Source organism: Nothobranchius furzeri, chromosome 7 (assembly GCF_043380555.1).
Source record: "Nothobranchius furzeri strain GRZ-AD chromosome 7, NfurGRZ-RIMD1, whole genome shotgun sequence".
NCBI classification, from domain to species: Eukaryota; Metazoa; Chordata; class Actinopteri; order Cyprinodontiformes; family Nothobranchiidae; genus Nothobranchius; species Nothobranchius furzeri.
The window spans coordinates 79309436-79329602 of NC_091747.1; the positions used below are offsets into that span (position 1 = coordinate 79309436).

Genomic DNA, 20167 nt, shown 5'->3' on the forward strand with positions numbered 1-20167 from the left:
GTGACACAGATTAACCTTTCACCCAGACTCAGGGGCTCTATCAAGTAGGCGGGTGTGTTTGAGATTTTTGCTAACTTTGGTAATAGATAACAGCGGTCTATAAAAACCAGCCGCTATGCTTCCACCCTTAGACAAGAGTTCGAACAGCAACGGTTCGAGGGTTGGAGAGCAAAGCTTTAGACTGGCCATCTTTAGCTACAGCCTTTTTTAACCAAAAGGATTTTGACACGTCAAAACCTTACACCTTTTTCGCACCTGTGAAGATGAGAACAACTAGTTTTCCTGCAGAACAAAGCTGACTGCTGAAATCCTTCAGAGTTATTTTAAGACGCGTGGTTTCCATCCATCTGTCGTGACCCGAGACACATCTCTAGGACTGAAAGGACGGCACCTCTGTACTCTACAGCCCTCCGGTGCCAGCGGTCATCCGACCACTCTGACTTTTGGATCCACCAAGAGGGTGCCTCTACGGTAATGTAGGCACACAGCATCTGTATGCAGTTGGATAAATAACAGCTTATAGCTTAAATGTAAACCAGAACGCACCTCTCTGAAGATACAGAGATTCTGATTCATCATCTCATATTCACACATAGATTTCAGACACCCATCTTTTAGTTCCATCCACTCACAGGATAAACCATTTGTCAAGTCTTAATTGTTTGTAAAATAAACTCTTATTTGTTTGCAAACACTGACTGGTTCTTGAATCATAAACGAAGTGTGAACGATCCCTTAATAATTAAAAGAATCCTAGAACCTTCTAATTAATCATCCTAAGACCAAGCAAGGTGATATTCTATAATTAAAAGAGTATTACAGCTATTGGTCACAAGTAATACATAGCTTTTAAAGCAATTTATTTAGCCCACATTACTCTACTATTTTCCATTACAGCTTCATTCTGTTTGTGTACAGTTTGAAGTATTGGTATCATAAAAGATATTGGAGTAATAAGCAAATCTAGTTGTTTTAAAGTCCACTGCCCTTATGCTAAATGTGGGTTTTATAGGCTATGAAAAAGAAGCATATAAGTATTTGTAATCTAGCCCTACTCCACCTGATGTGTAGTATTTTTTTCAATATGACGGTTTGGTAAACCAGACAAATATATATATTAACTTTGCAATGCAAGAATTTGGTCTAGTTCACCAGGCCAAGTTTCTACATCTGGTAAGTTATTTTTATTTTTTGCAAATCTAGCAACTAAAGGTGAAGCATTCACACCTAACCTTGTCAATAAACCAACCGTTAAATAAAAGGTTAGAAATATAAATATGCAACATGGAGGGGAAAGAATATTAGAAATGAAGATACCGAATAGTTGATCTAACCACCTGAGGTGCTGTGGACGGTGTGTGATTAGTATTTGACCTCAATAAAAACGTAAAAAGGCTTTAAAAAGCGTATGTTTATAAATGTGCCATTTGTTGTGAATGATGAATAACCATTTCTAAATGTAGGTTAGTCTTCTTGTCCCGCCGGAGGCAAGATAAGAGGCGCGTGCTTCCATAAAGTTTTTTTTGTTGTTGTGTGTTTACATAAAGTTGCACTGACGCAGGCCAACCAGATTTTGCTACGTCATCTCCCGGCGACTGAACAGATTACTGCTTCGCGCCAAGCAGTTCAAGGAGTTTCTTAAATTTCTGTCAACAAACCTACAGAAGCTGTCCCGAATGGTATGTTAAACGTTACAACATTTAATTCGCACACGCGAGAAGCTGCAGATAGAAATGTAAACAACTAAAGCAAAAATAATAACCGTCAGTCATGTCGTTACGCTGCTTTCAGTTCCTCGCACAGTTTGCTGCAGCTAAACAGCAGATTAGCAAGTTTGTATTTAATCTTTACTAGAAACGTGTCATGCTGTAAACGGCGTCGTGTACATGATTCGGTTAGTAATTAAAATTGAGGCAAGTTTACATGTAACCGCTGGTTCAGACTGTCTTTCAAATCAAAACTGAAGGAATACGTTTGAGAGTAAGTCTTTAGGGTTGAATAAATACCCTCCAGCTTGTGTGGATGAATGTGTTCCAGTGTCATCAACTGTGTGTGTGTGTGTGTGTTTTACAGGACATCAGGCGATTCTTTGGACCAGTGTCAGGTAAGCCGGTGGTGCAGAAGCCAGCCCTGCCTGGAAACGCCAAATCAACCGTGAAGAAGAAAAATAATTCAGCATCTTCAGATGAAAATGAAAAAAAGAAAAAGAGCACAAAGGCAAGGACTCATTAACTTCTGATCTCAACTGATCACAAACAAATAAAAATAACTCCATCCCTCATCTTACATCTCACCTTTAAAAAACAGCTCTGCTCTCCCCACCTATTCCACCTTCCTCAGGATCCACTGATTTCCCTCGTTCCTATCCACTCTCCCTCTCTTTCTTTACATTTTTAATCACAATTTGTCTATTTTTTGCTCATTTTAAATATATTTTCAATCATTTTCTAAAATATTTTTGTATATTTTTACATTTTTTGTTTTTGTGAAGCGCCTCGTGATTTTTATCTTGAGAGGTGCTATAGAAAATATCTCTCTTCTTCTTCTTTGATTTTATTTTGAACGTTTTATTTTTTTTTAGATCAAAAACTCCAAGAAAGAAGAGCACCACAAGGGTGGTGGGAAAAAACGAAAGAAGCATGCAGTGATCGAGTCGGGTAAGCTTCAGGTCTAAGTCGGTAGATTTAACATTTATTTCTTTAGCTTCCCAAATATTGACTCTCTGCATGTTTGCAAGCTCCATTCCACATTTTATAGCAGCAACTTCGCCTCAGTCTGTTATTTATTTTATCACTGCTGCTAGACTTCTGACATTACATTGCCGCTAATTAAATTTCTTATAAAATAAATGAAAAAAAAACTTTCATGTTACACAATAATATTAATAATTTATGTAATTCTTGTTTAATCAGGAATTCTTACCATGAAAAAAGATTAAATTGCTTGTAAACTCCATGATAAATCTATTCCTTTCTAAAATATATTTTTATTTTAAAGACGATTCCTCACTTGTTTTGTTCAGACTCTGAGGAAGAGCTGGAGCCTGTGATCAAGTCAAAAGCAACAACCAGTAAAACGGCACCACCTCCTAAAAAGGATCCTGTTCAGTATGTCTCTGAAACAGGTGACACTCTCGTCTCATTCCGATTTACTGTTCTGTTGTTCCGGGATCAGTCTTCAAAAATGTAGATTTCCAGTTAGAGAATGGATTTTTTTTGTTTGTAGACTCCGACAGCGACAACTTCCTGTCCTTGAAGAAAGACTCCAAACCCAAACAGAACGGCACTGCCAAAAGCACAAAGTCCGAACCAGAACATGCTTGTGCAGAAAGCAAAGAGCGAGTGAAGTCTCCCAGTCAAGGTAAACCTGGTCTGAAAAGTCTTCCTGGGCCTACAACTCCCAAGTCCGCCCCACCTCCACCCAAACAGACCCCCACTTCCGTACTCGACTTCTTTGGCAGCGGGACGATTCACCGCTCCGACAAGAAGCTGGTAGCAAGCACCAAACGCAAGACAGTGAGTTCCGACAAACCATCCCCATTTCTTCCTCTTGACTTCTTTTTAATTTCTTTTCATGTTTGCTAAATACATACATAACTCGTAAAAACTCTTGTTCTTTAGCCGACCCACGACTTGGATGACCTGATCAGTGATGAAGAAATGGCTCGGCAGCTGCAGATGGAAGAAGTGAGGGAGGTAAATGGATCTGAAGTCTGTTCAGAGACAGTTCTGTCACTGAGGCGGTTTCCAGACGTGTGAATGTGATGGCACATGCTGCCTTTCTGTACAATAATCTAGTTTCCTCACAAAACCACCTGGTTTGGTATTTTGTTGTAAATCTGTGATTTTGTTTTATTTTAAATAAAAAAAAAGATTAAAAATTAAAATATTTAGTCATCAGAATTGTTCAGAGTCTTTTGACCTTTTTTTCCCACAATAACAATTTTTTTTATTATTATTTTTGATTCAGTTGGAAAAACAGATCCATGAGGACGAGGGGTTTGCTAGAACTCTGGCCATGCTGGATGCAGAGCCGCAGGCTAAGAAAGTAATGAGAACCATGATTATGTAGCGTGTTATCTTTTTCAGGTAAAATCTCACTGTTTTATTTATTCTCCTGCCCAGGCTCGCAAAAGCTCAGAGGAACAACCAGGTCTGAGCACAACGCCCCAAAAGAACCGCACAGGTTCTGTCAGCGCATCAAGCAGCCCGCTGAAGACCAGTCAGAGCAGCGATGTGATCAGTCCATCGCCCAGAAACACCCCAGTCACGGTCTGCTCCAAAGTGGCCATGATGAAGAAGAGAGACGAGGAGAAGAAGGAAGGACCGACGAGGAAAACATCCATGAGAAATAAAAGTTCTCCCATAAAGGAGCCAAAGACATCTCCAACTTCAGACAAGATCACACCAAAACCAGAAGTGACGCCAACAGAACTGAAAAAATCTCCCAAGAAACTTGAGGTGAGCCTCAGCTGCACAGGTCAGGAAGGGCTGCTGTGTGGAAACCAGTAAAAGAAAATGGTTTTCCTCTGTTTTCCCATCAGAACACAAGTCCTGACGATGCAGAGAAGAAGAAGCTGCACTCTTCAGCTTACAGGAACTATCTCAACAGAGAAGGGCCACGAGCGCTGGGGTCCAAGGACATCCCAAAGGTTGGAGCAGAGCTGCACGGCTGCTTTGTTGGTGATAAGAGGTGGTTTGGCTGAGATGGGCTCTGGAGGCAGCTTAAGAAAATGTTGCGTTTCTCAGGGTGCAGAGAACTGTCTGGAGGGCTGTGTGTTTGTGCTGACGGGGGTCCTGGAGTCGATGGAGAGAGACGACGCCAAATCTCTGATCGAACGCTATGGAGGCAAAGTGACGGGCAACATCAGCAAGAAGACCAGCTACCTGGTGCAGGGCAGAGACGGCGGCGTGTCAAAGCAGGAGAAGGTGAGTCACCCGGGTCGGCTTGTTTCATGATGAGTTCAGTAGTTTGTGAGATGTAAACACACACACACACACACACACACACACACACACACACACGCACACACACACACACACACACACACACACACACACAGAGGAAAAGGCATCCTTATGACTGTTCCGTGGCAGATCTGGATCCCCCCTCTGATCCCAGAAGGTTTTGAGTCCGTTCCGATTTTCTCTCCTTTGTCTTGAACTGCTCAGGCGGAGAGTCTAGGCACCAAAATCCTGGATGAGGATGGTTTGTTGGAGCTGATCAGAACCAAACCAGGGAAGAAGTCAAAGTACGAGATTACTGCTGAGGCTGAGGTGAGTGCTCGGACGTCGTGGTTTTGACATTATTAGGAGGTTTTAACTCTTTAAGTGATCTGATCCATCAGGGTTCGATTAAGTGTGACTGATGGATGTTTCTCATTTAGAGCAAAGCCTCAAAGACCAGGTCTCCACCCAGCCATGCCGAAAAGAGCACCCCCAAGGCTCAGAAGATCTCCCCCTCTAAAGGTAACTCCAGGTCCCCCCACACCCCAAGTCCATCTAAGACTGGACAGGCCAAAGGTCACGTGACCAGGACCAGCGGTTACGGCACTCCAACAGGGAGAGGATCAGGTCGCATCACCCAGAAGGAGCTGGACCTTCCTTCCTCCTCAGCGTCAGAGCCCTCACCTCCATCAATGAAGGGGGAGAGTCTTCTGTGGGTGGACAAGTATCGTCCACGCTCTTTGAAGGCTGTGATTGGCCAGCAGGGGGACCAGAGTTGTGCCAACAAGCTGCTCCGCTGGCTACAGAGCTGGTACCAGCATCATAGCGGCGCCGGAGGCAGCAAGCCAGCAGGTAGCAGAAGAATGAGCTAATTATTTCTCAGGGCTTTGATGAGTAGCAGATGAGAATGTTCCTCTGGTGCTTTCTGCTCTGCAGCAGCCAAGTTCAGTCGATTTGGAGGGAAGGACGATGGATCAGGACACAAAGCTGCTCTGCTGTCTGGACCACCAGGGGTGGGGAAGACCACCACCGCTGTCCTGGTCTGTGAGGTCAGTCTGAAAACACACACACACACACACACACTCATAAGTGACATCTGGGTGTTCAACAGCAAACGCTCTTTATAAATGTGTTTTGAAGGAGTTGGGCTACAGCTTTGTAGAGATGAACGCCAGCTGCACACGCAGCAAAAACAGCCTGAAGGAAGTCGTAGCCGAGTCGCTGAACAACACCAGCATCGAGGGCTTCTACAAAGGTGTGTGTGTGTGTGTGTGTGTGTGTGTGTGTGTGGACAACAACAACTAAAAACAAGCTTTTCTCTACAATTACTGTCTCACTTCTGTTTAATTGTTAAAGTAACTTCTGAGTTCCTGCATCAAAGACTGAAACGTTTAGTGGCACCTTTAGGTTATTTTACAGTAGATATTAATTTAAATTTTACATCTGGAGTCGAAGAGCAAATTGTAGGTTAATTTCTTTTTCTAATTCATATAAAAAAGTGTCCTTTCTCAGCCAAGCTTCTAAAAACACTTGTTTCTAAATGTGAACCACGGACGTGACCAAAGGGAGTTAGGAGCTAGGCGCTGCCTCAGCTCAGTGGGAAGAGTGGCTAGTTTTAGAGTAGAGAGGTCGTTTGATCCAGTCAGTGTGTGTGTTAACTAGTGTTGGGTTGTGTTCATTTTGATAAACTAGAGTGTGTGAAGGCTGTACCAACTCCAGCCTGTCTGGACGTCGAGTCCACGGGTTTCCAGATAAGAGAAACGACGCCTCTATCTTCGTGCCTGAGGGCCTTTTGTGTAGCTGACAAGACGGGACTTCTGTGGTCCACATCGGTCGGTACCGGGACAGGGAGGTCCGCGCTGGGCTCCGGAGACTCGTGGCAGGGTTTAAAAAATTAATTGCGATTTTCTGGAACTCAGATCACTGTCAGAACCGACCACCAGAAGAGATGCGCAGCTCAGCGGGCCAGTCGAGCTGGTTTCTGGGAACCAGATCAGAACCATCGCAGACCTCCAGGACAGGATCATGCACCGTTTTTAAAAATACCAGCTCGACTGGTTCGCTGGTGTCTGGGTTAGATCCAGCTCACAGAAGCCCGCATGAGGTCCAGAACCGGATGATGGGCGTCTCTCTCTCTCTCTCTCTCTCTCTCTCTCTCTCTCTCTCTCTCTCTCTCTCTCTCTCTCTTCTCTCTCTCTCTCTCTCTCTCTCTCTTCTCTCTCTTCTCTCTCTCTCTAAGCGCAGAGACAAGACAGTCGACAGACGCTCATTATTATTAATGTTGTATTAACTGATGGATACTATTTGGTACATGATAGGAATCTGTATAGTATTGTAATGTTAACACGTGAGTTTAAGCTAATATCGTTAACTCACAAGACACCTGATGCTTCCCCACTGTTCTCCTCACATCGCAGCACAATCTCTCTGCTTTGGCCGATCGTTTCTCCCTCTGGTGTGTCTCTGCGCTCTGGGGCGAGCAGCAAACTCATAACTTCATGGTTTTGGTCCATCAGAAGTAGAATTATAAACATTTAAAGTTTCCTCTGTGTCCGAGCCGGCATTAGAGTCCATATTTTTCTCTGGATTAAGCTAACAGGACTCCCTCTGTTGACAACACTTAGTTTGAAAAAAAAAAATAATAATAATTCTCACTAAAATGACACTAAAAACCTAAATAATTTATGTTTGTGTAAAACATTTTTTAATGAGTTTCTATTATTTTTCTCTAAATATTGGTTCATGGGAGTCTCTAACCTGCAATTTGCTCTTTAATAACTCTTCATTAGAGCCAGTCAGAGAAGAATAATTTAATTTAAGCTGCAGATGTTGAGACTCTTATTGTGAAGGAAGCTCTGTTATGATTTACGCTGCTGCAACAGCTGCACGTCCAACTGTTGTCAGTGACAGCTCACCTGTGACCCTGTTGGTGCCTCATGTTTCACGTGTTTTTGAGTTTATGGAGGAATTGGAGCAGCACCCCACTCCGGCTGTTTTTTGCGTTGCAGGAACGTCTCAGACCGTGAGCAGCAAACACGTCCTGATCATGGATGAGGTGGATGGGATGGCTGGTAATGAGGACCGAGGGGGGGTCCAGGTAAACATGCGCTCTCTCTGAACAGATGTTTCACATTTTCTGATGTAGTTTCTGCATCTACAACATAAGAAGGAGGGAACAAAGACGCTTTATTTGTTCTATTTATAGATCTGGGGTCTGTTGTAGAAAGTAAGCTAATCCCAAAAACCAGGCTTTCTTTTGAAAATCTCAATTTAACTGCCGCAAAATCGGTTTTACGAACACGGCTAGCATGAAGCCCCTCCCACTCACCATGGTAACACATGCTGGATAAAAAAACCTGCTCTTTGGCAGGCTAGCAGCTAGCATTGCAGGAAATGATTAGACGAGGCATGTTACGGCTTCTTTTTCTTGTCGTGTCTGGCAGCTATGAGATGGTGAATTAGCGACACCGCTGGCCCACAGCGGTAGCAGCAGCTGTAGCTTTGCTTCTGATGGCTAAATTATTATTAAATGTGGAGTTTTAATATTTAAAATTGAGTTCTAATTGGATTTAAGTCTTTACAGAGGTTCACAGAGGTAATGTTAGGGTCACGTGAGCGCCACAAACGTATATTCTTAAAACTCACCGCTGCTCGGCAAAATCTAAGTCCTCCAGTCTCTAAACATCCGGACTCTGGAGGAGAATGTGAAAATGACACATAAAGGATGAAAGCTTGAATAAAATATGTGGAGAAACAGAGCTGAATCAGACTTCCTGCATTGCCATGGAAACACTGAGCGTTCTGACTCAATAACGGCAGTAACACAAATTTAATCAAGCAACCAGCTGTCTTTAAGTTCTGATATCTTTGTTTGAATTCTTCCCCCATCTGGATGAAGAACGAGGCGCCGTCCTTTCCTGTCATTCTCATTTATCTAGCATGGATGAACAGGGGCTGCCTTCGGACGCACGGGAGCCTCGCTTGCTGCTCCTCGCTTGAATTACAGGCGACTGAATCCACCTGAGATTTGTTGGTGGAGCTGGCGAAAGCAGGAGGGAAGGGGCGCGCTTTGTTAAGCAGGGATTTGTCAGGAAGGCCCTGATGTTTTAAACGTGTGTTCTGTAACGCCCCCCTGGACTGTTGGAGTCTGCCAAAGAGAAAACAAACGATTTTAGACTAAATGAGTAAAACTGACGGGTTTGGACTGATACCGACGCTGCTACAGCTCACATCAGTGGCTTTTTCCTGATTCTTGTAGGAGCTGATTGCTTTGATAAAAAACACCAAGATTCCCATCATCTGCATGTGCAACGACCGCAACCACCCAAAGATCAGATCGCTGGCCAACTACTGCTTCGACCTTCGCTTCCAGAGGCCACGGCTGGAACAGATCAAGGTACACACCCTCCTGCTCTCCTGGCAGAAGCATGGATGTGGTTAGCTTGAAGGAGGGGCTGAATAAATCCCAGAGAATGGTGTAAGTCTCTCTTGTTTTACAGGGAGCCATGATGTCCATCGCTTACAAGGAAGGACTTAAGATCCCACCTCCAGCTCTTAATGAGATCATCCTAGCCTCCAACCAGGATGTCCGACAGGTACACAGATCAAAGGCTTCATGCTTTATAAGACTTGAGTTGTTTTCTTTTATCTCCACTCTGGCTTTTTGCCTCCAGGTGATTCACAACCTGAGCATGTGGTCGGCCAAGGACAAGGTGATGACGTACGACAGGTGCAAGTCCGACGCAGCAAATGCCCACAAGGACATGAAGCTGGGCCCTTTTGACGTGTGCAGGAAGGTGTTTATTTCAGGGGAGGAGACGGCCCGCATGAGCCTCATCGACAAGTCTGACCTGTTCTTCCACGACTACTCGTTGGCGCCTCTTTTCGTCCAGGAGAACTACGTGCACGTTCGTCCCGCCGCAGCTCGGTGAGACCACCTCTTGGTTTGCCTGCAAAGCAGTCGTCCAGTTATTATTTTAATGTCTCCGTGCTGCCTCCTCTCACAGCGGGGACATGAAGTCCCACCTGGTGCTGCTCAGTAAGACTGCTGACTCCATCTGCGACGGCGACCTGGTGGACAGGCGGATCCGATCAGGGCAGAACTGGTCCCTGCTACCTACTCAAGTAACGCTCACAAGATGGTCCACATTTAACCCGTTGAGACTGAAGCTGGCTTATTTCCTAACGTGTGTGTGTGTGTGTGTGTGTATGTGTGTGTGTGTGTGTGTAGGCCATCTACGCCAGCGTAATTCCAGGAGAGCTCATGAGAGGCTACATGTCTCAGTTCCCAGTCTTCCCTAGCTGGCTCGGGAAAAACTCCTCCACCAGTAAACATTCCCGCATCATTCAGGAGCTGTCCTCTCACATGAGTTTAAAGTGAGTGTTTTTCTGTTGTCATAGCAACCAGCAAGGTGGAGGAGATGATGTGGTGGGGTGGTTCAGCAGGGGTCTAGTTTGGGTTGTTGGCTGCACGCTGGAACTGTTGCCTTGCAGCAAGAAGGTTGCAAGTTCAAAATTTAGCTGCTGCCTTTCTGCACACCATGTTGTTCTCCCAACGTGTGTGTGTGTGTGTGTGTGTGTGTTAAGGTTGGGCGATGGGACGAATGAATCGACCATCGGCGATGGGCTGAACCGTTACAGTTGTTTTTTTACAGGAGGCAATTTGTTTATTTGTTTGTTATTGACAAATATTTTACACGCTACTCACAGAGAACATTGCGGAGGTAACAATCAAGAAAAGATCTCCATCCGCGCATCTGAGCCTTTTCTCACCTCCTCCGCCTCTGGCTGCTGACAGTGCACGCACAAGCGGCGCGCTGAGAGTCTCGGAAAGCGTTCGTGACGCACTCGACATCGTGCACTACGGCGCAGCGTTCAGTGGAAACCCTTCTATCTTTCAGAGTCTGGAAGAATTCTGGTTATTTCATGTGGAGAAATGTTTCCTGATTTAAAACTTTGGCTGAAGTAGCGCTCGTCGTTATTCAGCACCTGCTTCGAGTGTCAGCTGAGCACAGATCCATCCAGAACCTTATTGAAACAGTCATGAGTCCGTCTGAGGCACGAGTCTAGAAGCTCATAACGTCTTCAGCAAGCTCCCTAGAGACATGTGATCACACACAAGCTGCAGGTGACCAGCTCAGGTGCACGCGGCGCAGGAGGAACGTGCGTTCGAGCCGCAGCAGGTGAAATGTTCCTAATTTAAGTGAAATCGATTAATTACATTGTTCATGTTACTGGGGCTTTCTCGTCAGCTTGGTTGGACTAAATATTAGTTTAAATGAATGGAAATTTAACGAATGATTATTAATAATTTCAAAAGGAAAGTGACGGGGATAAATGGATCATGTGACCTCTGGCAGCGAGCAAATGCTGCCTCCTCAGGTGCGTCCAAACGCAGCAGCGATTCATCCCATCCCCCACCTCGTCGCCTTTGATCCGACGGAAACATTTAGCTTAAATAAAAACCACAACAGTGGGCACCAGAGGGAAACTGCGAGGCTTCTTTTGAACATTTTAACCGTGTTTATTACGGGCCGTTTATACGTCACTCTACCAAACTACAAATACAAAATTAGACAAAAAGAAAAATCAATTTCTCTTCCAGCAAACATGTGTGCTGCACTTGTATTAAAACAATCTGTTTTGAGCTTCTTCTGTGTTCGCAAATCAGTCCGTGCGTCATGACGTCACATGAACGAATAAATCGTCCATCGTCTTTTTTTGGACTGACCAACCAATCAAATTTATTTATAAAGCGCTTTTCAAACAAAGTGCTTTACAAAATGACCCCAGATTCCCATAACAGGTTAAAAACATTAACACGCACGCACGTACGCACGTAAAAATTATATTTGGCTGAGTCCAGATGAGCCAAGCAAGGTAAGGTAAGGAAACGCCATCAGAGGAGCCGTCTGTCCCGGCAGCATCAGGTCTTCCACACAGTCAGGGCGCTCAGTGGAGGGGGAGCATAGACCCCCACCTATAGAGCGCCCAGGAAGCTACAGTCGACCACCACTCCCGGGGCAGAGGGCCCCTACAGAGGAAACACTGGATTAAAATGAGTAAAAATATAATAAAAGAGCTAAGGGACAAAAGTTAGAAAATAAGTAATAAATAAAATCATATAGACAGCAAAATAATAATATTAAATAATAAAACTGCTAAAATATAATCAATTGGCGGTGGGAAAAACTATACAAATCGCCCAACCCTAGTGTGTGTGTGTGTTTTCCCAGTTTTCCAGTTTCTACGAAGAGCAAAAACATGCATTTCATAAATCCACCATTTTGGACGGAACTTCTAAATGAATAACTGAACGCTGCTGACTCGGCCCTTTTACAGGAGATCACTCGTAAGATTATTGTGATGATTAGACCAAAAGGTTATAATTCCATCATTTCTCACAGTCTTAAACTCTGAGATGAAAGGAAGCAGGTGGAAAAAACCCTGTCAACAAATTCTGGACCTTATTATTATTATTATTGTTGTTGTTGTTATTCTTGACACACATGCAGTCCTGCAGACTAACCTGGTTGGGTCTGTCTCCTGCAGGACGATGGGCAGCAGACAGGCGGTGAACCTGGACTACCTCTACTACCTCCGACAGATTCTGCTGCATCCTCTGCAGAAGTACGGGGCGGAGGGCACCGGGCAGGCTGTGCAGCTTCTGGATGACTACCAGCTCATCAAGGAGGATGTGGACAGCATCATGGAGATTAGTTCCTGGGGTGGTCAGCCTGATCCGTATTCTAAACTGGACTCCAAGGTGACTGCTGATGTTTCTGTTTGATTTAGGTGGATGTTCCCACCTACTCCTTCAGATGTCTTTATATCTGATGCAGTCTATCGTAATCACCAGGTGGCTGCTGACATTATTTCATGTTTAGCAGCTAGCACATGTTAATGTTGGAACACATGAAGCTAACTCGGTGAGAGGTGATGTTTGTTTCCCTTCAGGTGAAGGCAGCGTTCACACGGGCGTACAACAGAGAGGCTCACATGACGCCGTACGCTCTGCAAGCTGTGAAAAAAGGCCGGCGTGGTGGTTTGGGGGACTTGGATGTTGGAGGGGAGGATGCAGACCAGGATGGACCAGGATCTGAGGATGACGGAGAGGGGGTCCAGACCGATGCTATGATCAAAGTAAGTCGGTCCAGAGTGGCGACATCGTTGTCTTTCAGAGTTTTCCTGACTTCTCCTGTTTGTCTCTGCAGCAGAAGAAGAGCAAATCCGCTAAAGAGTCTAAAAAGGAGAAGAAGGAAGACTCTGGCAAGGGCAAGGGCAAAGGAAAAGGAAAAGGCAAGGCTAAAAACTGACGAGGAAGCTGAGAAGTGTCCTGCACCTATAAACATCAGAAACTCAGCAGGGAACCTTCTGACCTTCGTCACTCCGCTCAGATTCTCCTTTCCTGCTTTTTAACTCCATGCTGCTCTTTTCACCCGTCATCATGTCTGCACACCTGGCATTACTTTAGTGCTGGGATTGTCGATGTAAATAAAGTTACCATGACAACAGAGACAGTTATTTCTACCCCCAGAACTTTGCTTCTGTTCCAGCAGGTGCAGCTGATAGTTTTCATGTACATTTTGTAACGAGCTGCTCTGGTGTTTTATTTTGTAGGAGGCAAATGGAAAAACGACGTACGTCCTGTGTCCGAAACTCTAAATCACATTTTGCATAAAGGTGTTATTCAGCATCACTGAAGTAAATGTGGTGTTGCTCCACATGTTTGTTTTTTTTAACATAAAGGCTTTAAAGACAACGTCTGGTGAGGATATTTTGATTATTTTTTTCTAGACTGAACAGAAGCCTGGTTGCTACGTTGCAGAATTTGGGTCATACGTTTGCGGTGGGTTTAATAAATCTGTTCAGTAATTAATTTACTGATCTGTACCAGCTCAGTGGCCTAGTGGTAGAGTGTCCGCCCTGAGACTGGGAGGTCAGGGTTCGATTCCTGGTCGGGTCAGACCAAAGACTTTGAAAAAAATGGGACCCAATGCCTCCCTGCTTGACACTTGGCATTACGGGGGTTGGATTGGGGGGTTAAACCACCAAATGGTTCCCGAGCGCGACTGTCTGCAGCTCACCGCACCCCCAGGGGATGGGTCAGATGCAGAGAACAAATTTCGCACACACATCAGTGTGTGTGACAACTAATGGGACTTTAACTTTATGTAGCCCAACCTTCACCACTCAGGCTGTTGACTCCTGCAGCCTATTGCCCTCCTCCAGGAGAAACCAGCCGTTTATCTGCTGCCTACGAGGCTACAGTCTGCAGACGGATTTCTTAGATGTGATTTGTTCTTGTCCAGAAGTCCAATATTTTACCCTAAATTCTTTCCCTCCATGCTTGTAGAGTCATCGCATCGTGAAACCTGGACAGGAAGATTACAGTACATGATCATGTATTTGCAGCCATGGATTTTTTAATTATTTCTGTTGCTCACAGCTCTTCACACTACAACACCCGACGTCAGGGCGCTGCGCCTCGGGGCCATCAGGCACGCTTTAGGTGTGTGTGAGTGTGTGAGATTGGCAGTTCTAGGGGTGGGGCCACAGGGGCATTGGCCCCTGCTGAAATATGATTGGTCCCCTGAGGTGCTCCTGTCCGGTCACTCATTTGTCCTTTGCGATTATCAAATTATGGATTGGTGTAATTCAAAGTCCAACCACTTGCACCAACAATGAGCCAAATGTTGGACCATTGCTTGGCCCCCTCTGAAGTATTGTGGCCTGTAGATGGCGCCATACTCAGAAAAATCCTAGATCTGCCACTTCTGCCACCCTTTAAGTGTAAATTAAGACACCTTCACTGTAGTTCATCTAAAAACTCAACATTGTAAACTGATCTTTAGTGCCATTGACCTTAATGAGATCATCCACGCTCTCATGGGCTGATGGGGGGGTGACCGCTTACTCCTCCCCACATCCTGGGGGGCATCTGATGAGAAAACAGCCGTGTGACACCAAAACTCCTTCGTGTGCCACAGCAGAAAACGCCCTGCTGACTCAGATCTCATTAAGAGGCATAGAAGGGAGCAGCTGAATGAATTTTAAAGCAAACAGATAAAAATAGACCAAAGAGCAAATATATTAAAAACACTTGTTTCTGCTGGCAAGAAGATAAATCCCAAATGAGTAGAGGCTTGCAGACTAGCACAAAAGAAAGCATGATTAATTCAGCTGACACCGTTAAATTGTGCTGCGGGGGCCCAACCTCCTTTTTCTGTAGCTGCAGAAGAAAATAGGTCATAATTAGTTTTTTTTTCTTATCTGGATCTGCATCTTGATCATCTAGAATGAAGTCTGGATCTGTCTGAATTTTGCAAATTTCTGAAGCTGTCCTGTGGAGGATTTAGAGATTTGGTTGAATCTGGTATTACTTTGTGGGCGATAGGGGCCGGGGGGGCTTTCGTTAACCCTGTAAAGGGTCATTAGCATATACTGGCTCAAGAAAATGACTTGGAAATATGAAAAAGTTGCAAAGTATCCCTTTAAGTTGTTAAAAAGACAAACGCACAGCAAGAAGATAGTAGAACCAAAAGCAAAACCTAACGGACACTAAGGGTGCTAAAAGCAAGCCTAAACTGCCGAGTTCCCCTTGAATGTTTTGAATCTGCTCAAGTCTAGGTACAGTAGTTAAAAAAAACCATGAGTTATTTTCCGTAAACCATTAGAAGCGTTTAGACACAGTTGGGCAAAAATATTATGATCTACCTTTTGCTTTTAATAGCAGGTGGAAAAAATAAATAAAAACCACAATCAAAATTTAAAAAAATAACACAAATGGTTGTTTTAACAAGTTTGGATCCACAGTTTTTGTCATTTTTATGCTGTAAATGAAATTTTCTCTGACCAGATGAATCTGCTCATATGACCCCGGTGACCTCTTCAGAGGTCAGAAGGTGCTGAACCTGCTCCCAGCGATCTCCGCTCCTAATGAAGAGGAAACGACTGAAGAACATCCAGACAGGGCAACACAAATGAGACTTACCTGAGGTGTAATTAACCAGAAGTCTAATCAAAGACAGCTGAGCTCCTTCTGCTCTGGCATGCATTGATAGACCATAATAATCACAGCGTAACATCATGCCTTTCTCCATCCTGAGTGTGCAGCGTGGTTTCTGGTAGGAGACATATCTGCTGTTGTACGCAGGGACACCGTCCCTCCTGCAGCTGTTTGTATCAGATTCATCAGCTCGTCTAATCATGATCCAGATGTTGCATTCACACACAAGCACTCACCTGCATTCAGTGTGCAGCTCATTATAGGAAAACAGATTAAAGATGAAATATTAAGTCATAAAATACAAATTTGTGACACACCAATTGCTTTTATAGACGAGGAGCTCGAGTATAATCACCAGATTTGGGTTTTTTGTAGACGTGTTGGATCAGAACCTGAATAATTAGTGCAGCAGTTGTAAGATATGCAGCTGCATGTGACATCTGCAGGATGTTTGCTCATCTGGGTGTAGAACACTCCAACACCACTGTTTTATACCTCCTTCTTGTTTCTGTCACACATAAGTGAATCAGGTGCTGTTAAGGCCGAGAGACAAGGTCACCGGCATCATTTCTCAACACCAGAGGGAGCCATTTGTCAAAACCGCTTATGATTTAAACCTTCTCCTGCAATAAATAAAACCGGGACTCCATTGGCTGTGTCAGGGTTAAAGTACCTATAAATTGTGAGCGCACGCACACACACACACACACACACTTGCTGCCTCTGATTTGGCTGCAGCAGCTGAGTTCAGTAACGGGTTCATTAAGCTTTGGGCACAGAAAATTAATGCAGAGCTGCACTCCAGCAGCTCGGCTGAAAAGGCCATCGCCGGAGTCCAACTGCCACGTAGAAACAAACTAATTTACAGCGCCATGACATTTATAGTGATGGTGAAAAATGCAGACGGCCTGCAGAAACATCTGCACCATAAACCAGATCGGTGCCTCTGGAAGACACAGGAAAACAACTTTTAAATCACACAGAGCGGCGGCTCAAACTTTTCAGATTTTGTTTTATACGTGACGTCTAGAGTAGAAAGAGGACACGACGAGCAGCCGTAGCAGCGAGTCTTTATTTACACTTCATCTGTATTCATGGTACAAAAGCAAACACACTACACGGAAGGTTTAGTGTGAATTACATACAACAGAACGCAACAACAGATTTACTCCTTTACATATTATACAGTCTACAGAGAACCCCGTTTGGAATGTTTTTATCTGTTAATCTCAGCCTAAAACAACATGACAACACGGCGGAGAGGACACGCTTGTGGGATCTGAAGAGAATTCCTGTAAATAACCAGCAGGTTGGAAGGGGAGAAAGATGGGGTAATGCAGCCATGCGTTTGGTTAACATCCTGATCTGACCTTGGCAGCTTTTTAGACCTCCTGCTGGCAAATTAGGGTGGTCTTTCAATCTCTGCTGGCTACTGGGACTCTTCAGCTGTCAGGTGTGTGTGCATGTGTGTGTGTGTGTGCGTGTGTAAAGTGCATCTAGCTCAGATTTCATCACATTTCCTTCTTTGTATCAGACATGAACTACACTGATGGTGTCTTACAGGAAGTGTCTGTACTGCTCCTGCTTCTTGTCACAGCCCACCAGCACGACTGCACGAGTGTGTTCCAGCAGATTCATCCTCCTCCTTCAGGTTAGATGCTTTTGTCTTCAGCAGCATCACATCTGAGCACTTTGAACGTGACATCAAACAAAACGCTGCCACTGGTGAGATCATTACAGTCAGAGTCTCATTATATTGTCTGCTTTTAGGTTTTTTTTTTGCCTGGGAATCAAATCCTGCTTTAAAATGAAGCTGTGTGTGTGTGTGTGTGTGTGTGTGTGTCAGGGAACAGCAGGGAATAGAGGATGGAGGAGAGAGGAACAGAAGGAAGATTCTCATTTGAGATAAAAATATATTCTTGGGCAATCTCCAAACAGCCAACACCCGTACACACACACACTGAGCAGCTACAGCGGAGGAAAATCAAGGAGGCTGGTAGATGGAAAAGCTGAGTGGACCCTGTTTAAAATCCTGAGCCAGTAAACAGCTGACCTTGTGCTCTGGGCTGGAAATTGAAAACAAATTCTTCCTGCAGGGATCAACACAGGACCACTCTGTTGGTGTTATTGCTCTGGCTGTAAAACTATTAACGCTGCATAATAACCATCAACCACTTGGTGTGTGTGTGTGTAGGGAGGGGGGGTCAAACTGCACATGGAAACAAATGACAAAAAATTGCACGCCCCCATTTGCAGAGGCTTTAGATGTTGCTGATGCAACATGAAAGACGTGTGAAGACGTATCAGATGGAGCAGAAAGTGTTTCAGACGGGAATAAAACCTCATACAGAATAGCTGTTTACGAGGCTGTGCTGATTATGTCAAAAGCCTTGCTTTCATCTGTCAGCGGGCAGCAATGGCAAAGCAAAACAGCGGTGTACTCGCCAACAGCAGCAAAATATCAAATAAAAACAGGGTGTGTGTTAAAATAGCATCCATGAAAGTGTGTTCGGGAAAGCTGGGAGCTGAAAATGATGAGAGTCTTAAAAATCTCCTCGTCTCACTTATCTGTCAGCAGAAACCAGAAGAGAGCATTTTTGTGGGTTTTATAGTGTGTGTGTGTGTGTGTGTGTGTGTGTGTGTGAGTGTGTGTGTGTGTCCTCTACAGATAAGCACTGCTGATTCCTCTTCGGCGGTTTCAGATTCTTCCTGCAGTGGAAGTTACCAGGATGTAAACCCAGACAGAGACCCGACCCGACCCGCACCTGAAGACCCCACTGATCCGGCCGTCACCCCGGTGAAGGCATCTGTTTCACCTGGTGGACGTCCTCTGAGCTGCATCATGTTCAGTTAGAATGTCATCGTGTGTGTGTTCTTGTTCTCACAGTCTGACGGCGACCACACAAGCACCGGCCCTGCCGAGGCACAGGGGAGCGACCTGGACCACAAAGACATACGTGAGACGCTGTCAACAGTACAGCAACAACACAAATAAAAGGTCTTTGGCTCAAGGTGCAAAAGGTCAACACCACCTGGCTGCTACACTCCTAAAACTGAAGAAAGAAGAACTTGATTCTGCTTTTGGGGGCAGGAGGAAAATATCTCATGAATCACTGAATAGATTTTAATAAAACTCTCGTAAAGTCTTAATCATGGATTTTACATCTGCAACCACAGCATGGCTGCAACCAACAGGGCTTTTCAAAACATCAGAGACCCCATTCAGTGATAAAGAAGTCATGGATGTCCCAGGTTTCTGCAGAAGGTGATGTCCGTCCATATGGTAAAAACTACACACAAGCCATTTTCGCACCCGAACATCCCATGATCAGACAGGAAATATCACAAGTAAACAAACATGGCATGCTGTGCAGCTGCCGGCTTTCAGCAGCTTTCGGGAGACCTCTGTGTTCCACCCGGTTTTACCCAGCGGTCAGCCCAGCGTATCTCTGACTCAGAAGCTCTGGTGTTGTGCACAGTTAACTCCGGTTGTAGCTAGGTTGCTACCTCCGTTAGCTTAGCTCCCACCTCCGCGTTAGCTTTGGGTTAGCTTCAGGTTAGCTTGTAGCTAGTTCGACCGGGTGTGGTCAGTTGATCCCAGCCTTACAGCCCCACCCTCAGCTCCACCTCTCTTCCCTTTTGTGGAATTGTCTGGGCTTGACGGAACCTGTGACACGGTCAAAATGGCGGTGGTGGCCACCTCCCATTTTAGTACAAAAACTTATTATTGGAGTCTATGGAAACCCATTGTCCATATATGTATGTCGATGGGCATGTCTTTAAGAGGAAGACGAGGAACGGGTCATAAATCTGCATATTTATGGTGCTGTGTGACCCAGTCCTAAAGTAGACATCAGCTAATCTACAAATAACTCCACGTCTCTGTGCATGTCACAGATATTTAGTTAAAAGTGATGTGGTAGAAAATGAGAGTCATTCACAACACGCACTCCTAGCTCTAACAGATGGTGCATTATTGATGGTCACCACTTCTCATCCTTAGACGTTTGTTTAAAACTGCATGAAAGGCAGACAAATGCTGGGCTTCAATTTTATGAATGGAGTTGGGAGGAGAAGCACGAATCTCTGACAGTTAAAAAATGCTCTCCGTCGACCGTAATAACACTCGTTAAAAATAATTATATAAACAAGCGCTTGTTGTGGGACTGTAGCCCTGAGTGTAGCTTCCACACACTGACTCGAGCCTCAGTTT

At 44.7% G+C, this 20167-nt stretch overlaps 2 protein-coding genes across 6 annotated transcripts in view; one reads left to right on the forward strand and one right to left on the reverse strand.

Moving 5' to 3' along the window:
- Nucleotides 1-1570: 1570 nt before the first annotated feature.
- On the forward strand, nt 1571-13461 carry rfc1 (replication factor C (activator 1) 1). Of its 2 annotated transcripts, none has more exons than XM_015954142.3 (23): nt 1571-1679; nt 2074-2217; nt 2582-2657; nt 3023-3124; nt 3226-3515; nt 3621-3695; nt 3970-4047; nt 4125-4460; nt 4544-4651; nt 4749-4928; nt 5172-5276; nt 5387-5798; nt 5883-5995; nt 6087-6201; nt 7955-8043; nt 9205-9342; nt 9446-9541; nt 9620-9873; nt 9953-10070; nt 10177-10322; nt 12498-12711; nt 12903-13088; nt 13160-13461. In XM_015954142.3, the coding sequence occupies exons 1-23, from the start codon at nt 1677-1679 to the stop codon at nt 13259-13261; spliced, it is 3480 nt and encodes a 1159-aa protein (XP_015809628.3). In that variant the 5' UTR covers nt 1571-1676; the 3' UTR covers nt 13262-13461. The 2 variants fall into 2 exon arrangements, with proteins under 2 accessions (XP_015809628.3, XP_070409930.1); XM_070553829.1 differs by having other exon boundaries at nt 13163-13461.
- Nucleotides 13462-18689: 5228 nt separating this feature from the next.
- Nucleotides 18690-20167, reverse strand: part of klhl5 (kelch-like family member 5) — a 96961-nt gene continuing 95483 nt past the window's right edge. For all 4 annotated transcript variants that reach the window (XM_070553832.1, XM_070553831.1, XM_070553830.1 and 1 more), the window contains one exon: nt 18690-18892. In XM_070553832.1, coding sequence (XP_070409933.1) covers nt 18836-18892 — 57 coding nt within the window. In that variant the 3' untranslated portion in view covers nt 18690-18835. The remainder of the gene's footprint in view (nt 18893-20167) is intronic.